This window comes from Papilio polytes, unplaced genomic scaffold, assembly GCF_000836215.1.
Source record: "Papilio polytes unplaced genomic scaffold, Ppol_1.0 DF821956.1, whole genome shotgun sequence".
Taxonomy (NCBI): Eukaryota; Metazoa; Arthropoda; class Insecta; order Lepidoptera; family Papilionidae; genus Papilio; species Papilio polytes.
The window spans coordinates 472,060-494,869 of NW_013527248.1; the positions used below are offsets into that span (position 1 = coordinate 472,060).

General features: G+C 34.9%; 2 protein-coding genes across 2 annotated transcripts; one reads left to right on the forward strand and one right to left on the reverse strand.

Annotated features, from left to right (window-relative positions):
* The first annotated feature begins 4,815 nt into the window (after window positions 1–4,815).
* Window positions 4,816–6,870, forward strand: LOC106107580. Its single transcript, XM_013288464.1, has 2 exons — window positions 4,816–5,185; window positions 6,523–6,870. Exons 1-2 carry the CDS (start codon window positions 4,884–4,886, stop codon window positions 6,527–6,529), a joined length of 309 nt encoding a protein of 102 aa, XP_013143918.1. The 5' UTR covers window positions 4,816–4,883; the 3' UTR covers window positions 6,530–6,870.
* Window positions 6,871–8,882: 2,012 nt separating this feature from the next.
* Window positions 8,883–18,102, reverse strand: LOC106107562 (trypsin-7-like). The gene is made up of 11 exons (XM_013288442.1): window positions 17,995–18,102; window positions 15,605–15,687; window positions 15,306–15,400; window positions 14,554–14,633; window positions 13,672–13,757; window positions 12,731–12,882; window positions 12,153–12,265; window positions 11,315–11,467; window positions 10,443–10,575; window positions 9,950–10,093; window positions 8,883–9,135 (listed from the first exon to the last, which is right to left on the reverse strand). Exons 2-11 carry the CDS (start codon window positions 15,657–15,659, stop codon window positions 8,968–8,970), a joined length of 1,179 nt encoding a protein of 392 aa, XP_013143896.1. The 5' UTR covers window positions 15,660–15,687; window positions 17,995–18,102; the 3' UTR covers window positions 8,883–8,967.
* Window positions 18,103–22,810: the final 4,708 nt, after the last annotated feature.

Consider the following 22,810-nt stretch of genomic DNA (forward strand, 5'->3'; position numbering starts at 1 on the left):
ACAGAAAACAGGCGTGAAGTGAAAGCAATTCTGCGTTTCGTCTGATGAGTGGTGCCGTAGGCCTTTAGTCCATTTTCCTTCCCAACCATTATCTTATAGAAAGAGGATGGAAAGGGAACGTGGATTAGACGGTGGAGATGTATAGAAAGAGGAAATATTCTCTATATGTGCGTTTCCTCCGCCGGTCAAGAATAGGCAACGCATCCGCTATTGCATTTATGGGCAGTCGCTTCGCGATTTTAGTGGATTCCAGTGGCCGCTTGCTCGTTTACCACCTTATTACATAAAAAGTCCACGTTAATTTGATTTCAAAAATGAGAATTTTAAGTTTCATTTGATTCTATTACTATAGAGTAAGTTTGATGTATTAATTAGTTAATTGTGTGATTTAAAAACTTGCCTTTCACAGATACTACAGTTTACATAGGAGCAGTCGATTCTCAGCAGCTGATAGTCACCAATTTGCGAAACAAATCGGGCATATCATCAAGTAAGAAAAACGAATCTATAAAATACGGTACGAAAACTGTGTTATTTTTTTATATATTACAGCTATTAATTCTGAAAATGTATCGCTTTTGGCCAGTTTATTTCGTATTGAGTTCAAATTTCTTGTCAAATTGTTATATTGAAAAAGAATTTTCATGTCAAACGATGTACTATCTCAGATATATTTTACACTAGATTTCGACCGTGACTCCGTCCGCGTGAATTAAAAAAAATAAAACACAGCCTATGTTACGCATTGACAACATAGCTTTTTAATGGTGAAAGAATTTTAGAAATCGGCTCAGTAGTTTTTGAGTTATTTCATTCCAATCAAATAAACAATGTTTTATAATTTACAATATTAGTGTAGATATACTCGTAGATAAAGATAAGAGTGCTTCAGTAAGTTTGTAATGTCTACCTACCTTCCTAGGTTAAAGCGTGTTGTACACTTGATCTAAGTGAAATCTTCCAAATTTTGCCTTAAGTTTTGTGTTTGTACTTTACGAAGCTTCCATATCGTTTAACATCTGAAACCCACGCTGCTTCAAATATATTTTTACGCTATTTGATAAACATTGCTGTGAAAAATATATGGAAACCAGTGAAAAACTTTCTCAAGTCGGCTTGTAGTATTGAATTTGTTTTTCTTAAAGTTGTTTTTTTAAATATTTTGTATGATTTCTTGCTTTTTTAAGTTCAGTTTTTATGTACACGGGCATGCAATGCCATAAACTAAATTAAAAAAATAGCAGTCGTAGGTGACGTCAGGACAGGAATGAAAAAAAAAAACAATGGCCTATAATATTCTTGCATGCCAGCCACCTTCTAGTCTAAGTCTCGTCAAAATCGAATCAGAAAGTGTGAAAAAAACAATGATGGTTAGTATAATTCTAAAGCGTAAACACACACTTCTTTGTTGCCTAAGATGTTAGCAATTACAGCATATTTTTGAATAACTCTTTTTTTAATTAAAAGCCCTACACTTACATCATGCTTTAGACTATATATTTTAACGCCATTAAAGTTAGGAGGTAAACATTTTGGATGTAAACCCTAATGTGGGAAAGAGACTATAAGTTGCTGACAACATTAAGAAAGCAGGATTGCTAAGGTTTGTCATGTCATGTCATTTTGACATTTGCTTTTAATAATTTGACAAATGTACACAGTATTTTTTTTTAATTTCATGCGGATTAAGCCGCATGGGAACAGCTAGTTAGGAATAAAGCTTTATTCAAACATTAAAAGTAAACAATATAATATAAATCTTAATTTAATTGGGTCACAGAACAAGAAAGTAACTAAGTGTTAGAAAACAGGAAGTGTTAGAGAACAGCATTTACATGTTGAACTTTAAACGCCTGAAGACTTGAATTGTTTGATGGATATTTTATGTTGTACCAAAATAACACAACCTTTAAATATCAAACAGAATTTAAGGCTGATTAGTTGTTGCCCGTGACTTCGTCCGCGTGGTATTAGAAAACATACGAACTATATATATAACAAAAAACCACATATCTCTGAGAACCGGACATCTCGGGGATGAACCTTATCACATGTGTACTCCAGACTTTTTTTTATATATGTGCCAAATTAAGATATGTTGAATCGTTGCAGAATGATCGAGTAAACATTAAAAAACCAAATAAAAGAATCCCACGGGAACCGTCACTTTTTCCGGGGTAAAAAGTAGCCTATGTGTTCTATCAGACTATGATCTAAACCTGTGCCAAATTTCATTGAGATCCGTTCAGCCGTTTAGGCTACAAACGCTAACAAACATCCATCCATCTAAACTTTGGCATTTATAATATTAGTATTAATAAGATATAATACAATACAATAATATATGATATGATGATTTTTTAATCTACAATTATATAATTGTAACTCTCTACTTACTCTTTGCTTTATAGTTAATCTTTGATCTTTGAGCGAAGTTGACAGAACTTTTTAAAAACTAATAAAACGAATTTCATTTGCTTTAACAAACACAGACATAAAACTCAACTTACGTTAAGACAATTAGTTAACTTAGAATCAAGTGAGTAGTCGTTTGAGTTAAACTTTGAGGTTATGTTCGCAATTTATTGGTTACTTTGACTTGTGCTGGAAAAATATTTTGATATTTTTGTTGATTTGCTTAGCGTCAAAAACTAAAATGTAATTATTTTAAACAAGATTACATGCCGTCTGCAAATATATTCTAAATTGCGTCAGAATCGATACGATTTACAATTTAAACTTCTGTTTGTTGTTTTTTTTATAACATAAGGTGGCAAACGGGCAAGCGGCCATCTGAATCCGCCAAAATGACGAAGTGACCGCTGCCCATAGACATCGCAGATGCGTTGCCTACCCTTATACGACGAAGGAGACGCACATAAAGAGGATATTCTCCACCATCAAATCCACTTCCCCTTCTCATCCTCTCCTTATAAGAAAAGGGTGGTAAAGATAAAGGGACTTAAATTAGGCCTCTGGCACCACACTCATCAGACGAAACACGGAATTGCTTCACTTCACGCCTGTTCTGTGTGGTCGTGGTATTGGGGGCGTGCTAGCCCTACAGAGCTAAGATGTTAAAGCGGGCACTACCGCTGTGAAAAAGTTGTAAGAAAGATACATTTTATTCACGAAATTTAAATACAGACTTTAATGTTATTAACTTTATAGATTACTAGATGTCCGCGAGATCATCCACGCAATGTTATAAAAAAGTAACCTATAATATGCCCGTCTATGTCAGCTACCCTTCAGTGAAGGCGGCCGGGTAATCTTCGGCCCAGCGGCCGGAGATTACCCGGAACAAACGCGGCTTGCGGACAGACAGACAGAATTTTTAAATGCGTTTCGTTATCAGCAACTCAAATACATCATCTTCCCGAAATCTGGAATTTTTCTTTTGATATTACAGACATTCCAATTTTATTATGTGGACAGTTCGTTATTTTTAATCATAAAAGTTATTTTAAACGTAGAATAAAAAACATTCCTCCCTTCATTAACTCCTGTCATTAACAATAACCGCAGTAAAATAACTGCTACAGAAAATAGCTTTATCGATAACCGTTACGTAACTCGTTATTTAATTATTTTGTGGTTTCCAAAGAGTTTTGAATGCAAAATTATTAGTTATTTAATTTAGTATAGAAATAGATTATTAGAATAAACTAAAGCATAGTTTTATTGTTTCCACTAACGTTTGCCCGCGAATTCGTCAAAAAAGAATTTAAAAAAAGACTATGGTAACAGAGAGAATCGTAAAAGTAATTTTGCTCCATTACTCTAAACCGTTCATCTAAACTTTCGCAATTATATTAGTACTAGTCTCGCCCGCGATTGCGTTCGCGTGGAATTGAAAAACAGAAGTAAGTAGCCTATGTGCTCTTCCAGACTATCCTCTACATCTATGCCAAATTCCATCGAAATCCGTTCAGCTGTTTAGGCTACAAACTCTAACAAACATCCATCCATCTAAACTTTCGCATTTACATTAGTACTAGTTTCGCACCACGACTCCGTCCGCGTGGAATTAACAAACAAAAGTAAGTAGCCTATGTGTTCTTCCAGACTACCCTCTACATTTGTACTAAATTTCATTGAGATTCGTTCAGCCGTTTAGGCTACAAACTCTAACAAACATCCATCTAAACTTACGCATTTATAATATTAATTAATGAACTAGATAGTTAGATAGATAATAATTTTCTTTTAATATTCTAATATACAGACAGTAAAACCTTTCTATAGTAAAAATAGATGACTCTTTGATAAATGACATTTAAAATGTTTTTACATTTGACAATCTTCTGTCAAAAATGAAAATTTCCCCGTAAACGGAACACGCTCCGGATTTTACAGGTAATATTTTTAAATCACCATCACCAGCTCACTATATCCACACTGAGGGGGAGTCTACCCTGAGTGTAAGATGTCACAAATATCTTTGAATTTCTTCACTGATATCCATCACGTTTTCCTTCATCGTAACGTCAGGTACATATGAAAAATTGAATCACATTGGTATAGGATTCGAACCCAAAAACGAAACAAATATTTATTGGTGTAACAATAGATTCTACCAGTTATGCAGGGACTTCTTTTTAAGTAACCGTTAGGTACTTGTGATGAAGTCCCGCTCTTCCGTGTAAGGCACAATCCACCATACCGATATAATAAAGCGTAAACACACTAATTTGTGTCGTATCATGTCAACAATCACAGCATATTTCTGAACAATTTTTTACCCAGACCATTCTAGAATTCACGACCTGTAGATTACAAAGTGCTTAAACCATTACCATCAAAGCTAAACAAGATATATAAAATTTAATATGATTTCAGATACCTACAATGAAACATAACAAAGTACGATAGAAATAAAAATGCCGAAATCCAAATCTAGAGAAGTCAAAATAGTCCATTCAGATAAACGTATCGCTAAACTTGATGATGAATCGTTAAGGAAACTAACTGACGCTGAGGGGCCTTGCAACGAATGTATATGCAATCTAATAGACCCTCCAAAACCACCATTTGATATAAGAAATGCTATACGAAGTGCCATAGATACATTACAAATGTACACAGACTCTACTGCAAAATCCCTAGGTATTACTTCTTCAACTAACCTAGCAGGGCCTAGTGAAAAGGACAAGGAAAAAGCAAAAGCTAAGGGTGGGAAGAAGTAAGCGACAAAAGCAATATTCTTTTATCTATACTATTATAATAAAGCGTAAACACACACTTCTTTGTTGCCTGAGATGTCAGCAATCACAGCATATTTTCGAATAACTCTTTCTTTAATAAAAAGCCCTACACTTACGTCACGCTTTAGGCTATATATTTTCACTCCGTTTAACTTAGGGGTAAATATTTTGGATAAAAACTTTAATGTGTGAAAGAGACCATAAGTTGTTGCCAACATTAAGGAAGCAAGGTTGTTGTATGTAGTCGCATGGGAACAGCTAGTCTAAGAACATGCGACGAGACGATGGGGACATAAACCAGAAAGTGTTAAGAACGAATGTGGATGGCTACAAAGGTAGAGGAAGACCGAAGAAAGTAAGGATTGTGTGAAAGAGGATATGCTTAAGAAAGTAGTGGATTCAGATGACGGCTGATAGAGATGTATGGAGCAGCACATACTGTGCCGACCCTCCATAAGGGATAAGGGCAAGTTGACGATGATCTAAGAACGTTGACACTTCTGACTTGACTAATTTATATACGAGCAAGCACCTAAATCGTGACACAAAATGGCGGGAGTACCATAGCGAATTAAATTATACCACTTATCAAAATGGGCTCAAATGTACTATTTAGTACGTCGCACAAAAAAGTGCCTTCTCCAGAACAAAATTATAACGTTTCGTTACTTACACCCGCTATTTTGACTCCTAACCGCCAAAATGGCGATCGCTGCCCATAGACAGTCCCAATTGCAGATGCGTTGCCTACCCTTAATAGACGGAGACGCACATAAAGAGAATATTTCCCCTACCTATGCATCTCCACGGTCACATCTTTCCCTTCCTATCCTTATAAGAAAAAGGTGGTAAGGGCTAGGGACTTAAATTAGGCATGCACGCTATCAGACTGTACATGGAATTGCTGCCACTTTACGACTCTCTTCTGTGTGGTTGATTGTACAGAACGAACCCTACAGTGGGAAGTTAAAGGGAGCTTTACATTAAAACACACATATTACGATGTTTTCTTTACCATAAAATGTATCTTAAATGTACATTTGAAATACAAAACATATTAGTACAGTCGAGGAAACCGACGGTTCCACAGGAATTGCCTTCGTTTCGCCTTCGCAAACTTCGCCTCTACAAATAATTAGATAACAATGAATGCAAATAAATAGAAATTAACAAATTTCGTACAGATATTTTTATAAGTGCTTTGATTTATGTTCTTGTTTCGTTTCGAAATATTCAAGCGATTGTATCTTTTGAATACCGACAGTTTCCCCGACTGTACTTTGATCTTGGTCGTGATGTGTTGTAAAATTTTCAGGAAATAATTTATATCACAATGACTTTGGAACAATTAAAACAACTAGAATCTAAATCGTTGAAGGGCCTTAAAGAGGGCGTTTCTGGGCCCTGTGATGAATGCATATGCGCAATACTAACTACACCAGCGGACGCGTTAACACGCGGTAACTGCTTCAAGAGGTTATTTTCATGTTTTATTAAGACTAAAAAAGCGAAAAACATGAAATCTATTAACAGTGGGACTAAAAATAAGAAACAAGGCAAAAGTAAAGGTAAAGGGAAGTATACATCGAAGCCGGTGAAAATAACTAAAAGTAATAGGTTTAAAATAACGAGATGTTAGTTTATTAAATTCTTTTTAGTTACATTTTTGCTGTTTCTTTTGTTTTATCTATACTTATATGAAGAGGAAAGATTAGGCTTTTTGTATGTATTGAAATAACTCAAAAACTACTAAACCGATTTCTTTTTTTCACTATTAAAAAGGTACGTTATCAGTGAATAACGTAGGCATTTTTATTATTTAACTAGCTGTTACCGTGCGGCTTCATCCGCATGAAATTATGAAAATTTTATTTTATTGTTTACATTTGTCAAATTATCAATTGCAAATGTCAAAATGACATGACATGACAAATCTTAGCATTTTTTTCTTGATGTTGGCAGCAACTTATGGTCTCTTTTCCACATTAGGGTTTTTATACAAAATATTTGCCTCCTAAGTTTAATGGCGTGAAAATATATAGCTTTAAGCGTGAAGTGAAGGGGTTTTTTATAAAAAAAAAAGAATCAATCAATAATATGCTATAATTGCTGACATCTTAGGCAACAAAGAAGTTTGTGTTTACGCTTTATTATAAAATGTAGTATAGATATAATAAAATTGGAGTGTCTGTTTATAATATCAAATGAAAAATTCCAGATTTCGCATTTCAAAAATTTTTGTCTGTCAGTCTGTCTGCAAGCCGCATTTGTTCCGGGTAATCTCCGATAGCTGGGTCAATTTTGACCGGACTTTCACTGAAGAATACCTGACATAGATGGGGATATTATAGGCTACTTTATATCCCGGAAATAACTACGATTCCCTCTGGGTACACTGATTTCGTTATTGTCATTCCACGCAGAGGAAATCGCGAGCAACAACTAGTCCTACATAACAAAGTGTGTTTATTTTATTATATAGATAATGTATCGTCCCATATACATAAGCTCTTTGTAAGTTAATGTTTTCTTTAGTAATAGAGCTCTTGGTTAAATGGTTTTTGTACACTACTTTTGCATTAGTCGACTATTCATTGAACGGTTATTAAGCCTTTACTTGGCTATCAATTGCTCGAATATAAACGTCTTATGCCAACATTAGGTTTTATAGAGAACTAGCTATAGCTCGCGACTCCGTACGCGTGGAATAAAAACAGTATTTTTTTTTAAACATATGGTGACAAACGAGCAAGCGGCCACCTGAATCCACCAAAATGGCGAAGCGACCGCTGCCTATAAACATCCGCAATTGCAGATGCGTTGTCTATTCTTATGCAACGGAGGAGACGCATATAAAGAGGATATATTCCTATCCACCTCCTCCACCGTCAGATCCACTTCCCCTTCATCCTCTCCTTATAAGAAAATGGTGGTAAAGAGAAATGGACTTAAATTAGGCCTCCGGCACCACACTCATCAGACTGTACACGGAATTGCTTCCATTTGACGCATGTCTTCTGTGTGGTCGTGGTATTACTGGGGGCGAGCCCTGCAGTGCTAAGATGTTAAAGCGTACACTACCACTGTTAAACTACAGAGACCTAGAAAATTTTATACAAATATCGATAAAGTTACGAATACTATTTCGCAAGTTTTCGTGCTACCCTCTGGTTTCTTTACTTACTGCGTTAGCGCAGCGACCCAAAGTGGGTCTTGGCCTCCGACACGAGAGAACGCCAGCGTCGTCTGTCCTGCGTTGTCGCCTGCCAGTCGAACGACTCTTCTATAGTTTCTTTACTATCTTACTAATATTATAAATGCGTAAGTTTACATGTTTGTTAGAGATAGCTTAAATTGAACCAAAACAAATCTATCCTAGACTTATCTTAGATCTTAGAAAGATTTTATTTTACTAGTTTTATGAATGCGAAAGTTTAGATATATGTTAGAGTTTCTTTCTAGAGTTCTTGATGATTGTCATACATGTAGATAGTCTGGATAACATTGGATACATTTTTTCACGGACTGAATCGCGAGCAACAACTAGTATTACATACGTAGATTACATACAAAAGGTATTTTTGACCGAGTTCCCAAAACAAGGAGGTACTAATTCGTCTGTATGTTTATCTTTTTTAAAGAAATAAAATAAAGTTATAAAAAAAATATTTATTAAAAAAAATTAATACTATTATCAGAAATTTGTGTGAAAATATGGCCATATAGCCACATGGCCATATGCAATAAAGGTTTCATCCAGTTATGGCCAAACGACACTCTCGATCCAAGGTATATATCCGGCCACCCTGGTGTAGATGGCCGGCTGGCCGGGGTGGCCACATTCTCTACCCCATGAGGTAACCCCGAGCACTGAATACATGCAGTAGATATCCGGATGTTTGACTTGAGCCGGTCCACCGCTGTCACCCTGTAATAAAATACAAAGCTATTCAAATAATGTATAGAATAGGCAGTTATTTTACCGGTACTTTCTCTGAAAGGTACTATATTAGAGTTCAGTGCCACCTCACGTGACATGCAACAAAACATTACAATAAGCTCCTTTTATTATTATTTAGAGACATCTACTGGCCATTTAATTAAATAAAATTAATTAAATTAACAGTGTGGTTTTGAGGATCTATCAATAGATGGCGTCAGTGATGAATATTTGAAAAATGAATCAAATGAATTGGCAACCATGCCTCCTCTATATAATATTTTAATCTCTGTAATATTTGGTGGCAATAAACTTGACAACTGATATAGTATTTTTCAAAGAAAACACCAGTGAAAAAATTTCTTCAATAACTTATCTTTTTTTTTAATGTATTTTATTTCGGGCTAGATAATATCATGGCACTTATCTTGTTTAGTACACACACCTTTGACTAAACTATCGCACAACTGTTTAGTCGTGCTTTGAGTCCTATAAGCTTATATGGAGGTACACTACTCGTTAGTTGTGTAACTAAACAGTTGAGCTGCGAAACAATCGACAATCGCACAACAGTTGTTCGATTGTTTGGTCAAAGGTGCGCGCTTTTATAGTATATCTATGTTAACTCAAACCACGGACTATGGACGGACTAAATATGCACACTCGACACAACATAACGCCATAAACGTCGCGATTCTCGCACAGACTGGAGAAACACCCTTCGAGAGATCGTCAAGGAGAGTTCGCGACCCTCAGAAATGAGGAAACTGAGAGAGAGAGAGAGAGAGAGATGTTAACTCACATTACAGCTATCTTTTTTCTCATGCCAATCTCCGAAGCATATTTGCGTAGTACTATTGTAGCCTTTCTTCATGAGGCGGATACCTCGACTGTTTGGTGAATAGCTTTTGTAACATTCTTCATCGGAAAACTTCTGTAGAGTCACCTGTGGGATAACATAATAGGAAATATGCATGTATTATTTTTTTTAAACGATTCTACTTATTATAAAGTAACCAGAAAAAAATTGACGCGAAAATATTCAACCATTGAGCTAAAAATAATAAAATAAATTTACGACCATTTTCGAGCGACTAAAACGCGACCGGAGTTGTCATGAGACAATTGACGTCAATTGTCTTATTCCATTCATAACATACGCTCAGATTTCACTTCGACGTAAAAAACAACAAAGCTGCTCAAGGTCAAAAAGTCAAAAATCGATTCGTTTTTATTATTCCTGTTCTTAAGTTTGCAAGGAAAGATTGTGAAATGGCTTGCCAGGAGGGAATTACCTTTTGTAGAATGTTAGACATCTTGTTATATCTGAAGACGGTGGTCCCCCATCCTGTGACCATCGCGCTGGAGTCGTTAATCGGGTGACCATCGTACAAGCAGGCGGGCACCGCCAAGTTGTCCAGCATTATCCTGATTAAAATATTACCATTTTATCTTACTAATATTATAAACTAGCTTTTCCTAGCTGTTGCTCTCGATTTCGTCCACGTCGTATTAAATAAAAAAACGTAGCCTATGTTACTGACTGATAACACAGCCTTATAATAGTGACAGAATTTTTGTAATCGGCCAAGTAGTTTTTGAGTCATTTCAATACGTACAAAAATACAAATCTTTCCTCTTAATAATATTGGTTCATCATCATCTCCCCTGCCTTATCCTACTCCCTTAGTGACGGTGCACCGGGTTTTCGTCCTCCAAAGCACTCTATCATCCGTCATCTCAGTCATCACTCCCTTCTTGATCATGTCACCTTTCACGCAATCCATCCATCTCTTTCTAGATCTTCCTCTACCGATGTACCTCCACATTCATAATTAACATCCTTCTTGTTACATGCGATTCATCCCTTCTCATAACATGCCCATACCACTCTAACCTTTTACTCCTTATTTTCTCTACCACTGGGGCTACTTTGTATTCCAGACTATCCTCTACATGTGACAAACGAGATCCGTTCAGCAGTTTAGGTTAACTCTAACATCTAAACTTTCGCATTTATAATATTAGTAAGATGCGTTGTGAGGAACGTGGCAATTTCTGTAATTGGAATACCGATGATTTCTATGTCTTTACATATTTTTGAACGTAAATTTGTTTTGTTCCGTTAATTGAGGATTTTACAGTAAAAATAGTTCTACTTTCTCACTCTCTATCAGTCTCCAGAAGAGCGATATCGTTATATTTCTGAGGCGGCTTATAATCAGGGTGTTTGATGATCCTTTTGATCTTATACCGCCGCGAGCTGTCCACCTCCTGTGATCTCTCCAGGATGCCGACCTTCGCATCAGTCACTGGACCGCTGAAATGTATAAAATTATAATAAGATTTAGTCCTAAAGACCATTTAATTTCAAATGTTATTAGCGCCATCTATGTTAACGCGTACGGAAACAAAACAGCCAGTTACGTTTATACTTTAACATGATTCGGATATTTTACGCTAGGGTAGGTTCGGAATATCTTGTCTACTCGTCAAAGCACTCCAGCAACCTTTTTTTGATGGGGTGTTCGGAAGCAATCTCAGCAAAGAGATTCAATAAAATAAAAGTACTTGAAACATTTTTTACATAATATAATAATATCACTAACGCTATCTATCGATATATCCTCAAAACTCATTTGTCAATATAATTAATTGTATTATTACTTAGTTTACTTTTGTAACAAAAGATGGAGCTTATTATAATTGTTGTAAAATGTTTTATTACATGTTATACGAGGTGGCACTAAACTTGACAACTGATACCTTTCAGAGAAAGTACTGTAAAAAAATTTCACTGCGTCAATATTTCTTAACCGTCTTTGGTAACCGTATATATAAAATAAAAAAATTAAAAAAAAAAACAAGGTAAAGAACTAGAAAAAAAAACTACAAAGATAACAAGGTTGCTGCAAAAACATAGCAGCAGGAAATGAAGAATTTAAAAAAAAAAAACCGTCTTTGGATCTCAACTATCCGAGTTGAAAATATATTGTTTCACTTACAATTCCTTACTATAGATGCAATGTCCCGCTGTGAGGATGAACCTCTCACTGATCAGGATGCCGCCGCAGCCCCAACTCTGCTCTGATGTACCATTACGGAAGCCCAGAAGAACCTGGAATGTTACAGAATTCGTATAAATTCACAAAATAGCGAATAGCGCCATCTAGTTTTCGAATGGGGAAATTTTACATTTTTGTGACATTTAAACCCTATTATGATAATAATATTTGAATTAAAATAGTTTTAATTGTACTAAAAATGAATTGTTCCACTTTTTTTCTAATTAGAATAAGAGGAATGTAAGAAGAAAATCGACGTATAATATTAAGCTACTTGTTGTAAATTTTAAAACAGCGCCATCTTTTGACTAGTCTTTCTGAAATTCATAATTACACTATTCTGATAATTATATTTACATTGAAATTCTTAATAAATGTACTTGAACCAAATATTGATTTTTTTTTAATTAAAGGTAAGAGGGATGTAGGTTGAAAAACGACTGATCAATTTTAACATCTTCTTGTAAGTTTTAAAAGAGCGCCATCTTTTATTACTTCAACTAAAGTTTGTAACCTACCATATGCGGAAATTCTCCTTCATATGCATCTTCCCCGCCAATAATCAAACTGTCCGGTTTCCTGTTACAGAAATCTAAACGAATCATCCCACCTGATGGTGTATTACTTTCTCTACAAGGATATATCAATTTCTCCTGATATTCTAGACATTCTGAAACCAAAAAAAAACATTAATTTTTTTTTTATAACATAAGTTGGCAAACGAGCAAGCGGCCACCTGAATCCGCCAAAATGCCGAAGCGATCGCTGCCCATAGACATCCGCAATTGCAGATGCGTTGCCTACCCTTATACGACGGAGGAGGAGACGCACATAAAGAGGATATCTCCCCTTCCTATGTATCTCCTTCTCCGTCAAATCCACTTCCTCTTCCCATCCTCTCCTTATAAGAAAAGGGTGGTAAAGAGAAAGGGACTTAAATTAGGCCTCCGGCACACTCATCAGACGAAACACGGAATTGCTTCCATTTCACGCCTGTCTTGTGTGGTTGTGGTATTACTGGGGGCGAGCCCTGCAGTGCTAAGATGTTAAAGCGGGCACTACCATTGTTGTGAGATTGTCTATTGCTTCGCAAATCAACTGTTTAGTCGCACGACTAAAAATGGAGTGTTCACCTCCATATAAGCTCATAGGAATCACAACGAGACTACACAATTGTGCGACAGTTTAGTCAAAAGTGTATCGCGGGTATCGCGGGTGAAAGCTAGTGGTACAGAGTTGATAATTCTTTTACCAGATATATTGTTGGAGTTCAAGGGCCTGTCCCACCACTGATAGAGGCTCAGATAGCTTAAAAACGTATGAAAAGGGAACAAAAACATTGCATATTTATACGTTGGATTGTTATCAGAATTTACAATTTGGTGGGACAGGCCCTTAGCGTTTAAAAATATATACACTTATGGGTATTTAATGTATTCGTGAGGCATTTATTTCTTACTATCCCAAGCTTTTCTTCCTGTTCTTGCGGCTGTCAAATTTCGTGCAATCGGTTCACATGTCGATTGAACTGGGGTTGGCACGGTGCTGAAATTAAACGAATAAAATGTTAATTGGAAATGGTTTACGAAATGTACAATCGCGGTATTCTGTGGTGTTCCACTTATATTGCCTTTGTACCAACGAAACTCTGCCTCTTACCAATAACCAATAGCAGTGAATGCAAACGGAATAGTAAAAAAAAAAATTATTACAAATGAAGTATTAGTATTTTTTTGTTAATTTACTAATATTTCCTTAAACCATTCCAACTACGTTTTAGGCTAGAATGTTCATGATAAGTCGAATAGGGGTATTCGAACCCTCGACCGCAAGATCGGTAGTACTCAAAACCATTAGGCTATGTCGACTTTATAGACACATTTAAAGGCTGCGTATATGTCGATTATTATTTCGCATCTGTGTGCCAAACTTGCAAAGGACTCTAGATTTCAAGGCCACTGCCAGATTCCTTGATAGTACAATTCGATGTTTCTACAGTGAAGGAAAACATTAGGATTGTATCTGAGAAGAATTTTTAATATGTGTAAAGTCTATGCTGGCTATGGCCTAGTCACCCCTAACTTACGATATACTCCGTTTGGATGAGGGTATATTTAAAAACAAGAATGGATTCCTATCATCTGACAATATCAAAACAATCGACAATCGCACAACTGATATGCGATTGTCGACTGTTTCGCAATTCAAATGTTTAGTTTCACAACCTCCATATACACTCATAGGAATCGGGAAAAACAGTTGTGCGATAATTTTGTCAAAGGTGTGCGCTCTTAAGCTATCTGTGTACAGATTCCTTAAGTTAATTAAGTGTATAACTTACCCGAGTGGTGCGTTTGATCCATATTCCGAGGCTTTAACTCTCTCGACGCAACAAATTTTACCTTCGTCGTCTTTACACATCTGAAACACGAGTGGTAGAAAATATTATGACATGGGAAGGAAATGTATGGAATCGCCCATTCCGCTTTCCTAAAAGGAATCCTCTCCTGTGTAGAAAATCATGACTATTGTATTTTTTTTAATTAATGCATATCTAGAAGTAATATCGCTTTAGCGAATTCAAACGGTCCCTTTCTCTTTTTACATAGAGTATAAAACGAAATCGTTTCCCGTCTGCCTCTATGCATGCTTAAATCTTTACTACGCAACAGATTTTAATGTAGTTTTTTTATTGACAGTGACGAAGGAAGGTTTATTAATAGACTAGATGTTGCTCGCGACTTCGTCTACGTGCAATTAAAAGGTAACCTATGTTACTCACTATAATGTAGCTTTTTAATGGTGCAAGAATTTTTGATATCGGAACACAGTAGTTATTAAGTTATTTCAATGCATACAAAAACACAAATATTCCCTCTTTATTATTAGTATAGATATAAAGGTATAGAAGTATAGAAATACTGATAATTTTATAGGTTTCGAATGTGGTATTCGATTCACGTAAAAACTAATGAGCGAATTCAAAAATCCCTTCACCATTACAAAGGTAATTTATCTGTGTATTTTAATTATTATTTTAACAAAACGCAGACGAAGTCGCTAGTAACAGCTAGTAAACTATAAAATATTTACCTGAGGTATCCTTTTATATTTTCTGAAATCGTCAAGCGCAGTTTTACAATCAGCGAGGGGTTTGCATATACCTCGTTTACCATTTTTTGTGCAATCTGAAAACAAAACAATTTTTGTTACTGTAGAAAACCGATTCATAGGAGTAGCGGCACAACATTCTTTGACGTGTACTTCCCATCCCTAACATCTGTCAATGTCAAACAGAAGTTAAGTATTCGCGCCAATTATTGGCGGGAATAGACTAAATATTAAAGTATAATTGCGTTATTACAATTACGTTATTGTTTAAAAATACACACCTTTTGTTAAGACCAATGTAGCAATTGTTAACACAAGCAATAATTCCGTTTTCATCTCTAATATTTCAAATAAAGAATGTAATCTGTAAACAATAAAAGAAGTTCATTAAATTATATGTTACTGTCAACTTCATCTGCGTGGAACTTAAAAAAAAAGTATCATGACATTAACATTTTATTTAAATTACAACTTTATAATAACTGGCCATCGACAATCTAATGAAATAGAGGATATTTTTAGGCGCGAAATACAAGATGTGATACATAGATTAAAAAAATATACAGAGAACGCATACATGACACTTCACTTGACATATTTGACATAACTAACGACATCTATTGATAAATCCTCAAAACATGTTAATATAGTTGTATTTAAGATCCAATTTGATAACAAAACATGGAGTTTTATGTAGTTTGTCTAAATAAGATAGATTAGTTTGATAAATGACGCATATGAAGTATCGAATTCAATTTGTATGAAAATGCCGTACTTAGACAGGTATCGTAGTGACGAAACACGCAGCGAACAATTATGAACTATCGATATTCAGTTTATATAAAATTTATCGAACTTAACTAAAATTATTATTTACTTATGAACTAATTTAGAAGACAACTCTAGTATTAATTACATTGTAAAGAATTTAGCGATGACAATCATAACAAAAAAATCCAATTCGATTACGTAAGACTGTAACAGTAATAAATATTTACTCACTCTTATTATTTGTAATGGTTCTGCAAGTCATTATAAATTTGAGAAAACAGTGTTTTTGTAATTCATAAGTTATAACTATAAATCTATCGATTCCAACTTCTATAAGAATATAAATCGAAAATCGAAAAGATTCATGTTTAAACAACCCATCCCTACTAAATTGTGACATGAATTATCAAACAAATCTATCTTATTTAGACAAACTGTTGTAAAATATTGTATTACTTGTATATGGTAGCACTTAACTTGAACACTGATACCTTTCAGAAATAGTACCAGTGGAAAAACTTTGTTCACTGCCTCGTCTGACTTTGATGTGATACGAAATATTTATAACATTGTAAGAAATAAAGAGGTTATAAAACAACATACTAGTTTGTATATTCAACCGGATATAGCAATCATAAGAAGTCAATTAAAGTCAAAAGGTCGTGATTATTAGATTAAACGCAATAACAAATATCTTACTAATATTATAAATGCGAAAGTTTAAATGGATGGATGTTTGTTAGCGTTTGTTGCCTAAACGGCTGAACGGATCTCCATGGAATTTGGCACAGATTTAGAGCATAGTCTGGAAGAACACATAGACTACTTTTTATCCCGGGAATAGTTACGGTTCCCGTGGGATTCATTAATTTAGTTTTTTAATGTTCGCTCGATCATTCAGCAACGGTTCAACATGTCTTATTGAAATTTGGCACAGATATAAAACAAAGTCTGGAGTACACATGGGATAAGGTTCATCCCAGAGAAATGTCTGTTTCCCGAGGGATACGTAGCTTTTTGTAATTTACATATATAGTTGGTATGTTTTCTAATACCACGCGGACGAAGTCGCGGGCAACAGCTCGTTAACAATAAAATATAGTGATTTGTTAATTCGAAATCGATTAATACATTTGATTTCAAATTTTAATTTAATTTTTTACTTTTATTTCGTTTAACTGTGGATTTTTTATTGTAATAATTATGTTATTTTTAATCAAATAATTATGTATTTTATTTAATTTGTCTCGTGTTTTATTAGTATTTTATTAAATTATTTATTTATCTATACAAATATTATAAAGAGGAAAGATTTCATTTTAGATTTCTTTGTGTTTTTGGGTGTATTGCAATCTGTACTATACTATTATAATAAAGCGTAAACACACACTTCTTTGTTGCCATGTCAGCAATTACAGCACATTTTTGAATATTTTTTTTAATAAAAAGCTCTAGACTTACGTCACGATTTAAGCTATATTTTACCGCCATTAAACTTAGGGGTAAATATTTTGGATAAAAACCCTAATGTGGGAAAGAGACCATAAGTTGCTGCCAACATCAAATAAGCAAGGGTGTCATCATGTCATTTTAATATTTGTATTTATTAATTTGACAAATGTAAACAATAAAATAAATAATTCATAATTTCATGCGGATAGCACGGGAATAGCTTCAAAAATTATTTCACCATTTAAAAGCTACGTTATCACTAAGTAACATAGGCTATATTTGTTATTTAAATTCACGCGGACCAAATCGCAAATAACAGTTACTTAGATTTACATTTTAATATTATAAAAACTTAATATTTCATTTAATAATTCACTTACGTTATTAATTTTTTTATTTCATTAATTTACAATACTTAAGAATAAAGATTAACTTAAAAAAAACTTACGTTTAAAATTAGGTATGACGTCAGCTACAATAACCTTGAAAGCCTGTTTGTACATCTACAGACATCGCTATCAACCGACTGACCGATGTTATTGTATTCATTAATATTGCACCAATGATCTTAGACTAGCTGTTCCCGTGCGACTTCGTCCACATGAAATAATGAAAATTTTATTTTATTGTTTACATTTGTCAAATTATCAATTACAAATGTCAAAATGACATGACATGACAAACCATGGCAACCTTACTTCCTTGATGTTGGCAGCAACTTATGGTCTCTGTCCCACATTAGGGTTTTTATGCAAAATATTTATCCCTAAGTTTAACGGCGTGAAAATATATAGCCTAAAGCGTAGGGCTTTAGAGCTTACTAGGTAAGTTGAGGGCCTTTTTTAAAAAAAGGGTTATTCGAAAATATGCTGTGATTGCTGACATCTTAGGCAACAAAGAAGTGTGTATTTACGCTTTATTATAATAGTATAGAAAAAAGAAAGATTTGTATTTTTGGAAATAACTCAAAAATTACACGGCCGATTTCAAAAATTATTTCATCATTAAAAAGCTACGTTATCAGTTCTCACTTTAGGCTATGTTTTGTTTTTTAATCCACGCGAGCGAAGTCGCGACCAACAGCTAATAAATAACATAGATAAAAAGTTCAAAGGGTAACAATCTTATCATTGCTTTTGTGCGAGTATGATAATATACTAGCTTTCGCCCGCGAGTCCATCTGCGTGATATAAAAAAATAAAAACAAAAGAACCCTATGTGTCCTAGACTATCTACATTTATGAAAAATCGAGATCCGTTCAGCAGTTTAAGTTAACTCTAACATACATCTAAACTTTCGCATTTATAATATTAGTAATAGTAGGGGAGCCCACAATGCTAAATGGGAATTTACTCGAGCGTCGTAAAGACCTATTGGGGTGCGCTGGAGAATTTCTGATGGTCAACTTTGTTACTAATCTGATCCTGTATCCTTCTCGGGCGGCCTTATATATGGTCCTCATGTTTTGTGGAGGTACTTAACCGGGTACTAGGTATGCCCCTGAATATTAATCTTCCGCGCTTTAGTAAATCCCGGAATCCCCGCTTCGGCTTCCCTACTATAAGAGGTTATATTACCTATATGAATATCGAAAATTTATTAAACGAATGGTTACCTAAATGTTATTTTAATTGACCTCTGTTTTTATCACAGAAGGTCAAATATCAAGGTAAATACATCGTGATTTGTATATATCTATACCTATCTATACTATTATAATAAAGCGTAAACACACACTTCTTTGTTTTTTTTTATATATAACAAAAGGTGGTAAACGAGCAAGCGGCCGCCTGAATACGCCAAAATGGCGAAGCGACCGCTGCCCATAGACATCCGCAATTGCAAATGCGTTACCTACCCTTATCCGACAGAGGAGGAGATGCACATAAAGAGGATATTTCCCCTTTCTATGCATCTCCTCCTCCGTGAAATCCACTTTCCCTTCCCATCCTCTCCTTATAAGAAAAGGGTGGTAAAGGGAAAGGGACTTAAATTAGGCCTCCTGCACCACACTCATCAGACGAAACACGGAATTGCTTCCATTTCACGCCTTTCTTCTGTGTGGTTGTGGTATTACACCGGGCGAGCCGGCCCTGCAGTGCTAAGATGTTAAAGCGGGCACTACCACTGTTATAAGATGTTGTCTAAGATGTCAGCAATTACAGCATATTTTTTAATTATTCTTTTTGTAATAAATACCCCTACACTTACGTCACGCTTTAGGCTATATATTTTAACGCCATTCTTAGGGGGTAAATGTTTTGGATAAAAACCCTAATGTGGGAAAGAGACCATAAGTTGCTGCTAACATAAAGGAAGCAGATTATCATCATGTCATGTCATTTTGACATTTGTAATTTGACAAATGCGGACAAAGTAGTACGGGAACAGCTAGTTTATAATATTAGTAAGGGGTAAAATATTACCTATCAATGAATATCGACAATTTATTAAACGGATGGTTACCTAAATGTTATTTTAATTGACCTCCGTTTTTATCGCAGAAGGTCAAATATCAAGGTAAATAATCCGTCATTTTTATATATCGACACCTATACTAAGTTCGTTTCGATTATCATAAGAGCGCACACCAGAAACTGAACTATCGCATAACTTTTTAGTCACGCGCTTTGATCCCTACTAGGTGTTCCCATGCGACTTCATACGCATGAAATTTTGAAAATTTTATTTTATTGTTTACATTTGTCAAATTATCAATTACAAATGTCAAAATAACATGACTTAATGACAACCTTGCCTTGATGTTGACTTGATGTTGGCAGCAACTTATGGTCTCTTTTAGACATTAGGGTTTTTATCCAAAATATTTAACTCCTAAGTTTTATAGCGTTAAAATATATAGCCTAAACCGTGACGTAAGTGTATGGCTTTTTATTAAAAAAAATATTATTCAAAAACATGCTGTAATTGCTGACATCTTAGGCAACAAAGAAGTGTGTGTTTACACTTTATTATAATAGTATAGATAAAAATTAATAAAGAAACTTAGACTGTTTTACTCACAAACAATGCAGTCATTCAACGGTGATATCATATACAAATATTATAAATGCAAATGTTTAGATGGATGGATGTTTGTTAGCGTTTGTAGGCTAAACGGCTTAACGGATTTAGATGAAATTTGGTATAGATGTAGAGGATAGTCTGGAAGAACACATAGGATACTCACTTTTGTTTTTTTTTATTCCACGCGGACGGAGTCGCGGGCAAAAGCTAGTAAATATTATAAATGCGAAAGTTACGATTGATGGATGTTTGTTAGCACTTGTAGCCTAGACTGCTGAACGGATCTTCGTGAAATTTGGCACACGTATAGAGCATAGACTGGAAGAACACATAGGCCACTTTTTATCCCGGGAATTGTTACGGTTCCCGTGGGATTCAATAATCTAGTTTTTTAATGTTTACTCGATTATTCTGCAGCGGTTCAACATATCTTATTTAAATTTGGCACAGATATAAAACAAAGTCTGGAGTACACATGGGATAATGTTCATCCCCGAGAAACGACCTGTTCCAGAGGGATGCGTAGCTTTTTGTTATTTATATAGTTCATATGTTTTCTAATACCACGCGCACTAAGTCGCGGGCAATAGCTAGTATATCATATTATTTACAATATTGCTACATGCATATATGCGTTGATAAGTACATCACGATGTTTTCCATCACCGTAAGAACGGATAAATTATATACATATTCAGATAAAATCTTAGTACAGCACGAATCAAACCCAAGACCTGTTGATTACAAGTCAAATGCTTAAACCCCTGAACCACCCACGTGTTAGTCATAACGAGTAATTTCATTCTAATCTTACTAATATTATAAATGCATTTGTATGTCAGAGTTAACCTAAACTGCTAAACGGATCTTGATTGTCATATATGTAGAGGATAGTCTGGAACAAGCGATTCACTTATAAATTCTTTCCTCTACTATGATTTGCTTGATGTATGATGTGCCCGCTTTAACATCTTAGCACGAATAGGTCGGCTCGCCCGCTGCAATACCACGACCACACAGAAGACATGTGAAGTGGGTGTAATTCCGTGTTTCGTCTGATGAGTGTGGTGCCGGAGACCCAATTTGAGTCCCTTTTCTGTTCCGCTCTTTTCTTATAAGGAAAGGATTGGATGGGAAAGTGGATTTGACGGTGGAGGAGGCGGTTAGGAAGGGGAAATATCCTCTTTATGTGCGTCTCCTCCTCCGTCGATTTAGGGTAGGCAACGCTGAAATTGCGGATGTCTATGGGCAGTCGTTTCGCCATTTCGGCGGATTTAAGGCCAGTTGCTCGTTTGCCACCTTATTTTATATAAAAAAATACACAGTTTTCGTTCAGTATGTCCGTATAATTTATATTAATAAAACATTTTTATTTGTATTAATAAAACTACATTATAAGTAATATATTTATTGGGGAAAACATGCTTAAAATACCTAATATAAACACTAATCTTAAGAGCAAGCAAACCTTTGACTAAACTCTCGCACAACTGTCTTGCGATTGTCGATTGTTTAGCAGTTCAACTGTTTAGTTGCACAACTAACGAGTAGTGTACCTCCATACAAGCTCATAGGAACCAAAGCGAAACTATAGTTTGTCTAAATAAGATAGATTAGTTTGATAAATGACGCATATGAAGTATCGAATTCAATTTGTATGAAGGCAAATGCTTTACTTAATGACAGGTATCGTAGTGACGAAACACGCAGCGAACAATTTGGAACTATCGATATTCGGTTTAAATAATTATCGAACTCGACTAAAATTTTTATTTTCTTATTAACTAATTTAGAGGACAATTCTAGTATTGATTTTAGTGTAGAGAATTTAGCGATGACAGAAATAATAGCGAAATCCAATTCGATTACGTACGGCTGTAGTAGTAATAAACATTTATTTACTCTCATTATTTGTAATGGTTCTGCAGGTCATTATTAATTTGAGAAAACAGTGTTTTTTAATTCATAAATTATAACTATAAATCTATCGATTCCAACTTCTATAAGAATTAAAATCGAAAATCGAAAAGATTCCTGACTGATTTTACAATATCCATCTATACTATTATAATAAAGCGTAAACACACACTTCTTTGTTACCTAAGATGTCAGCAATTACAGCATATTTTTGCATAATTCTTTTTTTAATAAAAAGCCCTACACTTACGTCACGCTTTAGGCTATATATTTTCACGCCATTAACCTAAGGGGCTAAATATTTTGGATAAAATACCCT

Bases quoted from the DNA above. Each gene is read 5' to 3' on its own strand.
- LOC106107580 (XM_013288464.1), top strand. From the start codon at position 4,884: ATGCCGAAATCCAAATCTAGAGAAGTCAAAATAGTCCATTCAGATAAA.
- LOC106107562 (XM_013288442.1), bottom strand. From the start codon at position 15,659: ATGAAAACGGAATTATTGCTTGTGTTAACAATTGCTACATTGGTCTTA. The intron at 12,266-12,730 runs GTAGGTTACAAA...GTAACATTCCAG, and splicing joins AAGGAGAATTTCCGCATATG to GTTCTTCTGGGCTTCCGTAA. The intron at 11,468-12,152 runs GTAAGTGAAACA...TATACATTTCAG, and splicing joins TGCATCTATAGTAAGGAATT to CGGTCCAGTGACTGATGCGA.